The sequence below is a fragment of the Crotalus tigris genome, unplaced genomic scaffold, assembly GCF_016545835.1.
Source record: "Crotalus tigris isolate CLP2741 ecotype Arizona unplaced genomic scaffold, ASM1654583v1 scf7180000019321.97967, whole genome shotgun sequence".
Taxonomy (NCBI): domain Eukaryota; kingdom Metazoa; phylum Chordata; class Lepidosauria; order Squamata; family Viperidae; genus Crotalus; species Crotalus tigris.
Window position 1 is genome coordinate 63,968 of NW_024097486.1, and position 12,948 is coordinate 76,915.

Below are 12,948 nucleotides of genomic sequence, written 5' to 3' on the forward strand. Positions count from 1 at the left end.
AGTAGCAAGTTCAAAGGGCTGGAGGAGCTGTTTGGAAGAGGAGATGGAGGATGCTTGTGCCCTTCCATTAATGGACACCTATATTTGGACATTGCTTAGCTCTGAAAGTTATATAGAAACTCTACTGATAATTAGCATATTTTTCTTAGCATATTGCAGCCTCTTGTACTCCTAAAAATGTATTATATAATCAAGTAAGGAAACATCCATTGGACATGGAATAATACACCTTTTTAAAAAAAAAAATAGGTGGAAAATGAGAGGAAACGATACAATATTCAAATTTCACGCTTAACAGAAGAACTTACTGCACTTCAGATGGTAAGTTATACATTTTGCTTAATTAACTGTCTAAAGTAGCCCCCAGGTGAGATAGGCAGCAAATAAATTTAACAAAAAAATACAAGTTTACATTCTGGTCTTTTCTTCCTATGTTAACTTTCACCAAGGAAAAATAAGCATTTTAAAATTCAGTGTCACAAAGCAATACCCAATTTCACTACTTCAGTTTGTGCAGGAAAAAAAATCTTCCATGTCTAAGCATTCACAATTCCCTTAAATGTAATGATCAAAATACTTTTTCATGTGGGATGCTACTATTTGGAGGAGCAAATACAAAACAGATAATATACCTTACTTGTTAAACTTCTGGATAAAATAAACACATCATCAAGCTTTGTGGTTATTCGTAAAAAACACGGCTTACAAATGTTTTGTTCAGATAGCATCTTTAACATATCTTATACCTTTTTAAAAAGAGAAATAGAGATACATGATGGTTCCAGACTTCACTTTTAGGAATTGCTATGGGAATCAGGGAAGAGATCTAAATCCCTCTTTTGTTGAACGTGTGATTTGAAGGAAATTACTCTGAAATATAACTTGAAAATTACAAAACCATCTAATTTAATCCTGTATTACTCCAGTACAGATAATATAGAAAAAGATTAAAGGTAAAATTCAGAAAGGTAAAGGAAGTTTACAGTAAATGGAATTTGTGGCAATTTCATAGATCATAGATTAAGTACTTGAGGACAGGCTTCATTATTTATCCTGATTTTGTTTGCTACATACACCTACAGTTATATGTCACTTACTGATTTCTAAAAAATATATTCTATTATTGCTTTACAGGAATGTGGAGAAAAGCAAAGCCAACTAGAACGAGCTATTAGAGAAAAGCGAGCAGTTGAAGAAGAACTAGAGAAGGCAAAATCTTTTTTATTTTCCACCATTTTCATGCATTAATGTTATAATGTACACGCTAATAAGTATGTCATTTTTAGGGTGTAGAAATATTAACCTTGGTCACATGAGACAGATTGAAAAGAATCAAAGCATTCACATCATTTAGATATGAATAAAAATATGGTGTCATGAAAAGAGTGCTTGGGCATTGTACCAGCAGAAGTTGACTTAATGTCATGTAATGCTGTTCAGTATTTTTTTACCCAGATAACTTGAGCTGAACGAAAAACGAATTGCCTGTGACTCATGAAACTCACAAAAGCTCTCTACAAGATAGAATGGCTAAAACTCACATCAAACTCACTTAAATCAGTAAAAATGAACTAAGAAAAGAAGATCTGTGAAAATATCAGATCATCAGTTCTCATACGATAACAATGTTAATTAAAAGCAATTATACTAATAATAAGATGATAATGAACACAATACAGTCAGTGGAAAGCGTGATTAAACAAGTATAGGTTCTTTAACAACCAAAGTCCTTCTTTTAGCAACCAGTTACAATAGTGCTAAACAAGTGATGGTTATAACCAGTCTTCAAAGTTTTGACCATCCAGCCGCAGTCACATAATTGCAATCTGGGTGTTTGGCAACTGGATCACACTTATGAGGCTTGCAGCATCTTGTGGTCATGTGATATCAATTTGTAATGTTCTCTGCCAACCTTCTACAAGCAAACTCAATGGGGAAGCCAGTAGGGAAAGTGGCAAGTTGTGTGGGTAAGTCTCTTCCAACAGTGCATCCCTTTCCAGCCTCTCTGCACTCATGCTCAGTCCACACCTTCACCAGCTGTGCATCTTCCCCAAGCTTTGCTGAGCTTGTGCCATATTTCCTCACCACTTGCATACCTTCTTCCACCCAACATTAGCCACCTTAAGCCACATATGTCTCTTGCCACCCCGCCATCTGCCCACCCTCCTGGTGCCCCTCTGCCCTAGGGCTGTGCCTCTCCTGCCACCAATACACCCTGATGTACTCTCCCCAAGCTTTGCTGAACTTGCACCACACCTTCCCACCAGTTGTGCACCCTCTTCCACCTGGCACCAGCCATCCCAAGTCCTGCTGGGATGTAGCATATCTTCCCATCAGCACTTACTGTTCACTATCCCCACATTTGTGCCTCTGCCACTCTTGCACCCTCCCTGGCCACTTGGATACCACTGCATGTCCTCCATCCCCAGTAGCAACCACCCCAAGCTCTGCCATATTTGCACTGCCCTGCGTCTCCCTGCTTACCTGCTCACCCTTCCTCGTCTCATTTTCATGCTAGTCCTCACCTGCCACATATACATTTGCCTGCTAAACAGTTACCCCAAGTCCTGCCACACTTTTCTGTGCCTTTCCAAAACCCACACACCCCTTTGCTTCCTTTCCCATCCTATAGCAGCCATTTATCTTCCTGCTGTCTTCCCCACTGATTTCGTTTGTTGGAAGCTGGTAGGAAGTTATGAGAAGATGCTCACTTAACAACTCCCAAACTTCATTTAACAGTGGCAATGGGGACTGCAGAGATTGCCATTACTAATTAAAAGCAATTATACTAATAATTGCTTACATTACACTGTGCTTTATGACCACATTCCTTGATGACAGAAATTCTGGTCCCAGTCAATGCCATACCTGTAGAATATTTGTCTGGTAGATCAAAGCTAATACAATGATGAAATCTTTCTTCAGATATGATAGTCATAATGAAATGATTATCCACTTTCTAAGTTTTGCACAGTAATTGATTTGTCAAATCAGGGATTTTACTGGAACATTGGAATCATATCCTGGTTTAAATTCCTATGTCAGGTATACCGTGAAGGTAGAGGAAATGAAGCTGATTATAGAAAACTAGAAGAGCTTTACCAGAGATGTCTGAATGCTGAACGTACAAAAGATGACCTTTATGTTAGTTTGCAAACAGCACAAAACAAAATTAAGCAACTGGAACTGAAGTAAGTAATGAACATATGCTGCAAACTCATATCTGTTTTATTTTCATTTTTCCCTCTGGAGACTTTTGACCAGAGTTTTATACACTTGCGTTTGTATTGAATTTTACTTTTAAAATTTGCACTATGTAATTATTAAAAAATTTTGGACAACAGAAATATACATTTTTTGTTTACTTCAATTTGTTAAAGTTGTTTATAATCCATCATTCAAGGTAGAACTCCTCCCAAAGTGATTTAGAAAATAATAAACTATAAATAAAATGCAAATAAATTGAATTTAGAAACAGATTTCTTAAGTCCTTTCATACTACAATTCATACTGGGAGATGGGATCTATTTGGGAAGCTTTAAAGATGGTCTTTACCTGTCTGTGCTGAAGAACTTTTTAATGTTTTCCATCTTCTTATGCAAGCAGTTCCTGAAGTATCTTATAAGACATGTGGTTTATAAAAAGTGGACTAACAGATGTGCTACTTTACTATGTCTGTATCACTTGAAGCTTAGGAATAACTTGGAAGAAGTATTCCTGAAATGGAAAAGAGTTCAGAAACCTTGACAATCACAAGGAGTTTGCTTTGTGACTTTGTAGAATCAGTCTGGCTCAGTAGTTAGATTCGAAGAAGTTGGAAGAAAGTTAAATGAAAGCTACTTAATTAAGCCCTCAATTATCATGTTAAACTCTTGGCTTTTATTTTTAATGACTATTGGTCTATCAGCAAGTTAGCTATGTCTCATCTACTTCCTACTCTGGTAGCTCAATCACTATCAAATCTAGTCCCATTAAAACAGTTGGAAGCCAAAGTCAGAGTTTTGAAATATAGCCCTGCCAAAGAACTGCAGAGACATCATTGCACAATGAAAATTGTTCCTGCTTAGGTAGGCATGGAAGGTTTGCAGAGAAACATTTGGTTGTTTTCTTGGCATTGAAGTGGGAGATGAGGGACAGAGTTAAAAATGAAAATAAAGAAAATGAAATAGCACAAGTATACGTTGTCTCTGCTTCCTCTTGGTTTTGTTCCTTCCTCATATATTGTTTATTTTGATATTCGGTCTACTCTTTTTACAACTGCAATATGATTTTTTTCTATATTGTTTGTAGCCATAATTATTTTTAAGCAGTATACTGGGGGGAGTGGGTGCTCACCAGAAGGTAATAGACAGGGCCAGAATAAAAACTGAGTATGATTTGATTACTTTTACAGTTTATTTACATTTAAATATAGTTGAAATAATTACTCTCCAATCAAGTAGTTAATTTCTTCTCTTATAATAAGGTAAACTTGGTAGACTTGTGGATATCTCTCAGAACCATACTGAAGGCTTGGCTCAAAGGTTGAAAAATGAGAGAGAATGTCGGAATTTAATATCAACAGAATGGCCACAAAAAAGTCACAATGTGTCAATGTTGTATGCTTTCAAATCAGCTTTTGACTCCTAGTGATGCCAGGACTAATCCCTGCAGTTTTCTTGGCAAGATTCCTTAAGTGGTTTACAATTGTCTGAGGAAACTGTTAGAAGCTAGCTTTGTGGCTAAGGTGTGATTAAAACTCAGTCTCCAGTTTCTAGCTTGGTACCTTAATCACTACATCAAACTGGCTCTCAGAGTTTGAATACTTCACCCTTACTACTGTATATCAATGAAAAGTAGTTTAGCAGTACTCATTAATTGGCCTGTTTCTGTTGGAAAAGAGTGAACAAAACAATTTACCTACAGGATGCTATGAGGTATTTGCACATTCCACTGGTACAGTTACTTATGTTTGGTCAAGTATTGATTCTTCATTGGAATGATCTGAAGCCCTTTATGTTATCTGGGATTCATCATTGGCTTGAAACTGAAGAAATAGATATGTAAACTGCTTGTGATGGGGTATGGGTGGAGATACTGTTTTTGCAGTAACTTTGTTACTTCCTGTATGGGCAATTAGAGTTGGTGGTGGTATGAGAAAAGACATCAACCTGTTGTTTGCTTTCTTGTGAGGTGCTGGACCATTCTGATCTCTTTTACTTACTCCTTAACATTGTTATGAAACTACTAGAAGTCATCCATCAGTTTGGGATGAAATATTATCAATATGTTAATGATACCCAATTATAAATCATCAGGTTAAATAAGAAATGTGGTAGAGATCTTCATCCAGGCTGGGGACCTTATGATTATCAAAATAAACTTATAAGATGAATATTTTTGACTCTTGACAGTATTGCATTTCCACTGAAAAAGCAGACCTGTAGCTTGGAGGTTGCCCTGGACTCATAGCTACTACAGATAAGGAGGAGCACTTTTGCGGTGCAGAAGCCTTGAGAACAGTAACTCACATTCATATCATCTCAAGTTAGATTACTAAAAATGTGCTTTCTATAAGGCTTCCTTTGAAAAGATACTTCGAAACTGAAGTTAATGCAAAATGTGGCAACCTACATCCTGGAAAGAGAGAACCATATCGTGCCAGTTTGGTTCTTTTTTCTTATAGGTTTATGGGTACAATTCAAAGTGTTAATTTAAACTATGAAGCCCTAAATGACTTGACTCCCAAGTTATTTCTAGAAGTGCTTCTTTAAGTAGAACTAGCCTATCTAGTGCATTCATCTCAAAAGCTTAATGCTTAATACTTCCCCTCTATTCAAAAGGTGGGGGGGGGGGAAACAGAAATCATGTTTCTGATTGCTGCTCTTCCTTCAACCGTTAAACTGCCAGCATGCTGGCATTCAGGTAGGCAATAGTGCAGTCTTTCAAAGAACTTTTGAAAATTAATTATTACCACTAGGTTTAGATGTGACATTGGTAATTATCAACATGTTTTTTTAGTTTATTAATTAATATATGCTTTACTCTTTTATATCTGTAAACTATGCAACTTACACTGGACTATGGTAGCATATGCACATACATGGTAAATACATTTATGTTCAGTGCTTGCTGAGGGTTACTTAAAATACTTCTGACTCTACTGAGTAAAAAAAGGAAACAAAATGCCAAATATTACTATATTTAATGTAGTCTAAAGTCTATGTGTGATTTCAGTACATATTTTAAACTGACCATATAAAGTGTAATTCATTTTAAGATATGAAGAAGAGAGATGCCGTTGTCAAAAAAATATGTGCAAGCTGCAAAGTATTCTGGATTCTGAAAGGGAGAAAAGTGGAACTATAAGTGAAGAGCGCTTAAAGCTGCAACAAGGGAATGAACAGCTTCAAAAAGAAATGGAAACCTTGAAAAAGCTCACAATGGAAGCACAACACACTGCAAAATTAAAGGTATTGTTTTTTATATAATACTTCAGAATTGATGCAAGTTGTTTGGATTTGAATCTGCAAGGAACAAGACAGTATTGCCTCACAACCTCTTTTTAAAATGAATTTAAATTGACTTTTACAATGATATCAGAAACTATTGTAATCAATCTAGAAATGTAAGCAAGAGTCCAGGAATTGCCAGTGAAGAAGAGGAGAGGAGAGGATGAAGTCTTCTAGTCCAACCCCCTGTCCATTCAGGACAAATCCAATCTATTCTTTAAAAACCTCCAATGATGGAACACCCACAACTTCTGAAGGGAAGCCATTCATTGTTTTGTTTAATTGTTGTCATTGTCAGGAAATTTCTCCTTAGTTCTAGGTTGAAAACTCTTTGATAGGTTTCCTTCTGTTACTTCTTATCTTGCCTTATCTTTGGAGAATAGATTGTTCCCTTTTTCTTGGTGACAACCTCTCAAATATTGGAAGACTGTGTTCATGTCACCCCTAGTGCTTCTCTTTGTTAGTCTAGAGATACCAGCTCTTGCAACCATTCATCATATATTCCAGCCTCCATCCCCCTAATCATCTTTGTTCTTCTCTACTTTATTTATTTATTTTTCATTTTTTTGTATTAACTTTCCATCTTTCTCTTTTGTATATTGTGATAACCAGAACTGGACACAAAATTCTAAGTGTTGTCTTACCAAGGCAGTATATAGCGGTACTAATACTTTACATGATCTTGATACTATTTCTCTGTTGATGCAACCTAGGACTGCACTGCCTTTTTTTGCATCTGCTGGCTCATGTCATTGTCTACTAGGAGTCCTAGATCCCTCTCACAGTTACTGCTGTTGAGTCAGGTACCGCCTATTCTATATCTGTGCATTTGGTTTTTCTTGCCTAAGTGTAAAGCCTTAGTTTTCTTGCCACTGAATTGTATTTTGTTAGATAGAGCCTAGTGTTCAAGTCTGGATCTTGAATCTACAGTGAGGGAAAAATTATTTGATCCCCTGCTGATTTTGTATGTTTGCCCACTGACAGAGGAATGATCAGTCTATAATTTTAATGGTAGGTTCATTTTAACTATGGGAGAGAGAATAACAATAAAAAAGATCCAGAAGAACGCATTTCAAAAAAGTTATAAATTGATTTGCATTTTAATGAGTGAAATAGGTATTTGATCCCCTATCAATCAGCAAGATTTGTGGCTCCCAGATGTCTTTCATACAGGTAACGAGCTGAGATTAGGAGCGCTCTCTTAAAGGGAGTGCTCCTAATCTCAGCTTGTTACTTGTATAAAAGACACCTATCCACAGAAGCAATCAATCAATCAATCAGATGTCAAACTCTCTACCATGGTCAAGACCAAAGAGCTGTCCAAGGATGTCAAGGACAAGATTGTAGACTTACAAAAGGCTGGAATGGCCTATAAGACTATCGCCAAGCAGCTTGGTGAGAAGGTGACAATAGTTGGTGCGATTATTCGCAAATGGAAGAAACTCAAAATAACTGTCAATCTCCCTGGTTCTGGGGCTCCATACCAGATCTCACCTCGTGGAGTTTCAATGATCATGAGAACGGTGAGGAATCAGCCCAGAACTACAGGGAGGATCTTGTCAATGATCTCAAGGCAGCTGGGACCATAGTCACCAAGAAAACAGTTGGTAACATACTACTCCATGAAGGACAAAAATCCTGCAGTGCTCACAAAGTCCCCTTGCTCAAGAAAGCACATATACAGGTCCATCTGAAGTTTGCCAATGAACATCTGAATGATTCAGGGGAGAACTGGGTGAAGGTGTGGTGGTCAGATGAGACCAAATTAGAGCTCTTTGGTATCAACTCAACTTGCCGTGTTTGGAGGAGAAGAATGCTGCCTATGACCCCAAGAACACCATCCCCACCATCAAATATGGAGGTGGAAACATTATGCTTTGGGGGTGTTTTTTTGCTAAGGACAGAACTTCACCACATCAAAGGAACGATGGACGAGCCCATGTACATCAAATCTTGGGTGAGAACCTCCTTCCCTCAGCCAAGGCATTGAAAATGGATCTTGGATGGATATTCTAGCATGGCAATGATCCAAAATATATGGCTATGGCAACAAAGGAGTGGCTCAAGAAGAAGCACATTAAGGTCCTGGAGTGTCCTAGCAGTCTCCAGACCTTAATCCCATAGAAAATCTGTGGAGGGAGCTGAAGGTTCGAGCTGCCAAACGTCAGCCTCAAAACCTTAATGACTTGGAGAGGATCTGCAAAGAGGAGTGGGACAAAATCCCTCTTGAGATGTGTGCCAACCTGGTGTCCCAAGTACAAGAAACATCTGACCTCTGTGATTGCTAACAAGGGTTTTGCCCCCAAGTACTAAGTCATGTTTTGCAAAGGAGTCAAATACTAATTTCACTCATTAAAATGCAAATCAATGTGTTTTTCTGGATATTTTTGTTGTTATTCTGTCTCTCATTGTTAAAATAAACCTACTATTAAAATTATAGACTGATCATTTCTTTGTCAGTGGGCAAACAAAATCAGCAGGGGATCAAATAGTTTTTTTCCCTCACTGTATCTTCTAAAGCAGTGGTTCTCAACCTTTGTAATGCCGTGATCCCCAACCGGTCGTAAGTCGAGGACTACTCAACTGGTGCAGCACCGTTTGCAGAATGGGACTTTTGGCAGGCTCAGCAGGGCAGAGACAGCCTGGACAATTCCTATTGCTTTTGAAAGCCAATAGAATTAGACTCTATTCAAGAGAGTCTATTCTATTGGCTTTCAAAAGCCAATAGAATAAAAGGGAGTAGCACAGCTAAGGAAAAGGGGAAAAAATGGCGGACAGCGTTGTTTGGTGACCCCTGTGAAATGGTCGCTCGACCCCAAATGGGGTCCCGACCCACAGGTTGAGAACCACTGTTCTAAAGTGTTGGCCATTCCCTCTAGCTTGGTGTAGTCTCCAAATTTGATGAATTCCCCTTCTATCCCCTCATCAAAATTGTTTATGAAGATATTAAAGAATACTGAACCTAAGTCAGAACCTTGGGGTACCCCGCTGTATACTTTCCATCATGTAGATTAGTAGATGTATTTCCATTTAGGACTACATGTTGAGTGTGGTTTGTCAACCAGTTATGAATCCATCTGATGGTGATGCTATCTATCCCACATTTTTGTGTCTTACCAACAAGTAGGTTGTGGTCTACTTTGTCAAATGCCGTACTGAAGTCCAAGTGCACTATGTCCATAGCATTTTGCTGGTCCACTAATTTAGTCACTTTGACAAAGAATGCAATAAGATTTGTTTGACATTATCTGTTTTTGACAAGTCCATGTTGGCTTCTTTTAATGGCTTTGCTTGCTTCTAGATCTTTGCAGATCCAGTGCTTGATTATATTTTCCAGGATCTTCCCAGGTATTGATGCCAGATCAATTGCTCCATAGTTTCCTGGATCCATTTTTTCTCTGTTTTGAAGATGGGAACAACATTAGCTCTTTTCCAGTCTTCTGGTAGTTCCCTGGTTTTCCAGGATTTTTGAAAGATATGGTTAGTTGTTCCAAGATCACATCTGCCAGCTTTCTCAGAATTCTGGGATGTAACCCATCTGGTCCTGGTGATTTGAACTCGTCTAGAGTGAACAGGTGTTGTCTTACCATTTTCTTGAATATTTTGACTTGTATTCCTAGTCTGTCATTCACAGTTCTGCTTTCAACAGGTTGGCCTATTTTTTCTCTTTTGCATGAAGACAGATGCAAAGAATGATTTAAGCATTTCCACTTCCTTCCTACTGCCCGTCACTCCCTTGCCATCTTCTCTCACTATTGGCATTGTTCCAAGAGAATAAAAGTATTATTAATAGATAGCTTTATGATTCAGACTTCTATATGATATATTGCTTTTCTCTTTTCCATCTTTTCCATTGGTTTTCTTCTTGGTTTTGTTAACATTTGTACATTTATAAAGGACAGGGGACTCTTTTGATATTAGTTTTAAATATTCTTTTATAATCTCTTTTAGTTCCCCAATTGCTCCCAGGCTTGTCTTTTGTTCTGTAAACTGTTGTCTCCCTTCCTTTTGTAGTTTAAGTTTGCACATATTCATACTTCAATAATAGAGAATAGTTGGCTGAAATCATAAAGTCTTTTAGGATAAAGATGTGAGGGTGAGTGTTACAAAGATAAACTGGAGTTTCAAATTAAAATGAGCAGAGTAAAAGATTAAAGATATACTCATCTAGAAATCCTTATTACTTTCTATGAATGACCATAGAATAACAGTTATTTTTTTTCTAACAGATAAGTACAATGGAGAATGAACATTTATTAAAAGAATATGGGTTTGAAATTCGATTGAAAGAGATGGAAGATGTAAATCAAAACTCAGTAACTGAGCTTAGACGCCTGTTGATAGTTCAACAAAAAGCAACAAATCGCTGGAAGGAAGAAACAAAGAAAATAACAGAAATAACTGAATCCAGAATAAATACTCTAAAGTAAGGTTTTTTTTTTCTTTGACATTTTTAAATAATCTAGACATTGTATCAAGAAAGGATAATAGATTATTATGCTTGTACCTGTTTAGATTTTAATATTACTTATTTTTTATTAAAATCCTGCAACAGTAGCAAAAAAGAGTGAATCACAAATAAGTCTGAGCATGAGAGATAACGATATAAACTATATTGTCTCATCAACAAGCAATATTACAGTACAAAGGGGGAAAAACCCCTAAATTCTCTATTGTAGAAAATCAATTTTGGTTCCAAATCAAGACCATATATTCTGGTATTCTGAAGTAAAATAGTGCTACATTATAAAGTGAAGTATGCTACGTTATAAAATATTAACTATGAGAATGGATAAGAATTTGAAACTAGTAATCAGGATTTTGGAATATATCCATATGTGTTGATTTTAAAAGGCCTTAGTCACCGAGATGAATAGAGAAATTGTTACACAGAGGAAATGGGTACTGAATTAAGTCTGAATTGCAAAGGACTGTCTTCAATACTAACTTTTCATGAATCGGTGACAATAATGCAGGTAATCCTGAACTTAGAACCGCAACTGACACAAAATTTCCATTGCTAGGCATGACAGTTACATGAGATCTGACCCATTTTACAACTTTTCCTGCCACAGTTGTTACTGCAGGATCGCTGCAGTTAAGTTAGTAACACATTTGTTAAGTGAATATAGCTTCCCCGTTGACTTTACTTGTCAGAAAGTTGCAAAAGGTGATCATATGACCCAGAGATACTGCAACCATTGTAAATATATGCCAGTTGCTAAGCATATGTAGATTTATCACATGATCATGGGGATGCCGCAGTGGTTTAAGTATGAAAAACAGTCATAAGACACTTTTTTCAGTGCCATTATAACTTTGAAATGTCATTAAACAAATAGTTATTATAGGACTACCTGTAATAACAAGATTCTGACTGTCTTTTCTCCTTTCCTATGAACACTGTTTTCCCAGCCTAGAGTTATTCCTTCTCATAATTATGCTCATTTCTTCCTCTAGCTTGTGATTTATATTCTCTCACATATTGCATCAAGTACAGCATAGGTGGCACCTTGCTCAATAGTAGTAACTGTGAAAGGGACCTCAGAGTCCTAGTAGATAATCACCTAAATATGAGCCAGCAATGTGCTGCAGCTGCCAAAAAGGCCAACATGGTGCTAGGCTGCATTAACAGAGGGATAGAATCAAGATCATGTGAAGTGTTAATACCACTTTACAATGCCTTGGTAAGGCCACATTTGGAATACTGCATCCAGTTTTGGTCACCGCAATGTAAAAAAGATGTTGAAACTCTAGAAAGAGTACAGAGAAGAGCAACAAAGATGACTGGAGGCTAAAACATATAAGGAATGGTGCTGGAATTGGATATGTCTAGTTTAATGAAGGACGAGGGGTGACATGATAGCTGTATCTCAGGGGCTGCCACAAAGAAGTGGGAATCAAGCTGTTCTCCAGAGCGTCTGAAGGCAGGACAAGAAGCAACGGATGGAAACTGTAAGGACCCACCCCACTTTGCATCTTAAGAAGACAGAACTCTTGGAATAATTCTTCCAACAGGAATCCTTTATTAAGAAGAAATGGTTGCAGGCATGCTAGACAGGACTTGGGGTTCAAGCTCTCCCATTCAAGGTTTTAAGGGGTTCCTCAGTAGTCCCACCCAATCAACCCCCCTTCCAGTGATAGTTTCAAGTATCACAATTCCACCCCCTTTCTTCTTTCTTCCTCTGGATGGAGACTTCAGATAACTACATGAAAGGCAAATACCCTTCTTTGTTATGATAAGGTCCTCTGGTGCTAACGCTTTGAGGTTACAATAAACACACATTCAGCATTCAGCTCTTTGAAGTGTACTGAAGGAAGTGAGGGCCATAAAGCCCCTTTGTTCTCCCCCTTCTCTCCCTCTTATGGCAGAATCCAGAGAAGACAGAATTGGGAGTTTCTATATTTGATAATTAAAGATGAAATATAATTGGATTCTGACATCCGGCCTCTCTTA

At 37.5% G+C, this 12,948-nt stretch overlaps 1 protein-coding gene across 4 annotated transcripts in view; it reads left to right on the forward strand.

The window, feature by feature from the left end:
• The window catches only part of SCLT1 (sodium channel and clathrin linker 1), a 43,706-nt gene that overhangs the window by 14,927 nt on the left and 15,831 nt on the right, over positions 1–12,948 (forward strand). For all 4 annotated transcript variants that reach the window (XM_039361626.1, XM_039361623.1, XM_039361627.1 and 1 more), the window contains 5 exons: positions 250–321; positions 1,135–1,209; positions 3,046–3,191; positions 6,260–6,452; positions 10,721–10,917. In XM_039361626.1, the coding sequence (XP_039217560.1) occupies positions 250–321; positions 1,135–1,209; positions 3,046–3,191; positions 6,260–6,452; positions 10,721–10,917 (683 nt within the window). The remainder of the gene's footprint in view (positions 1–249; positions 322–1,134; positions 1,210–3,045; positions 3,192–6,259; positions 6,453–10,720; positions 10,918–12,948) is intronic.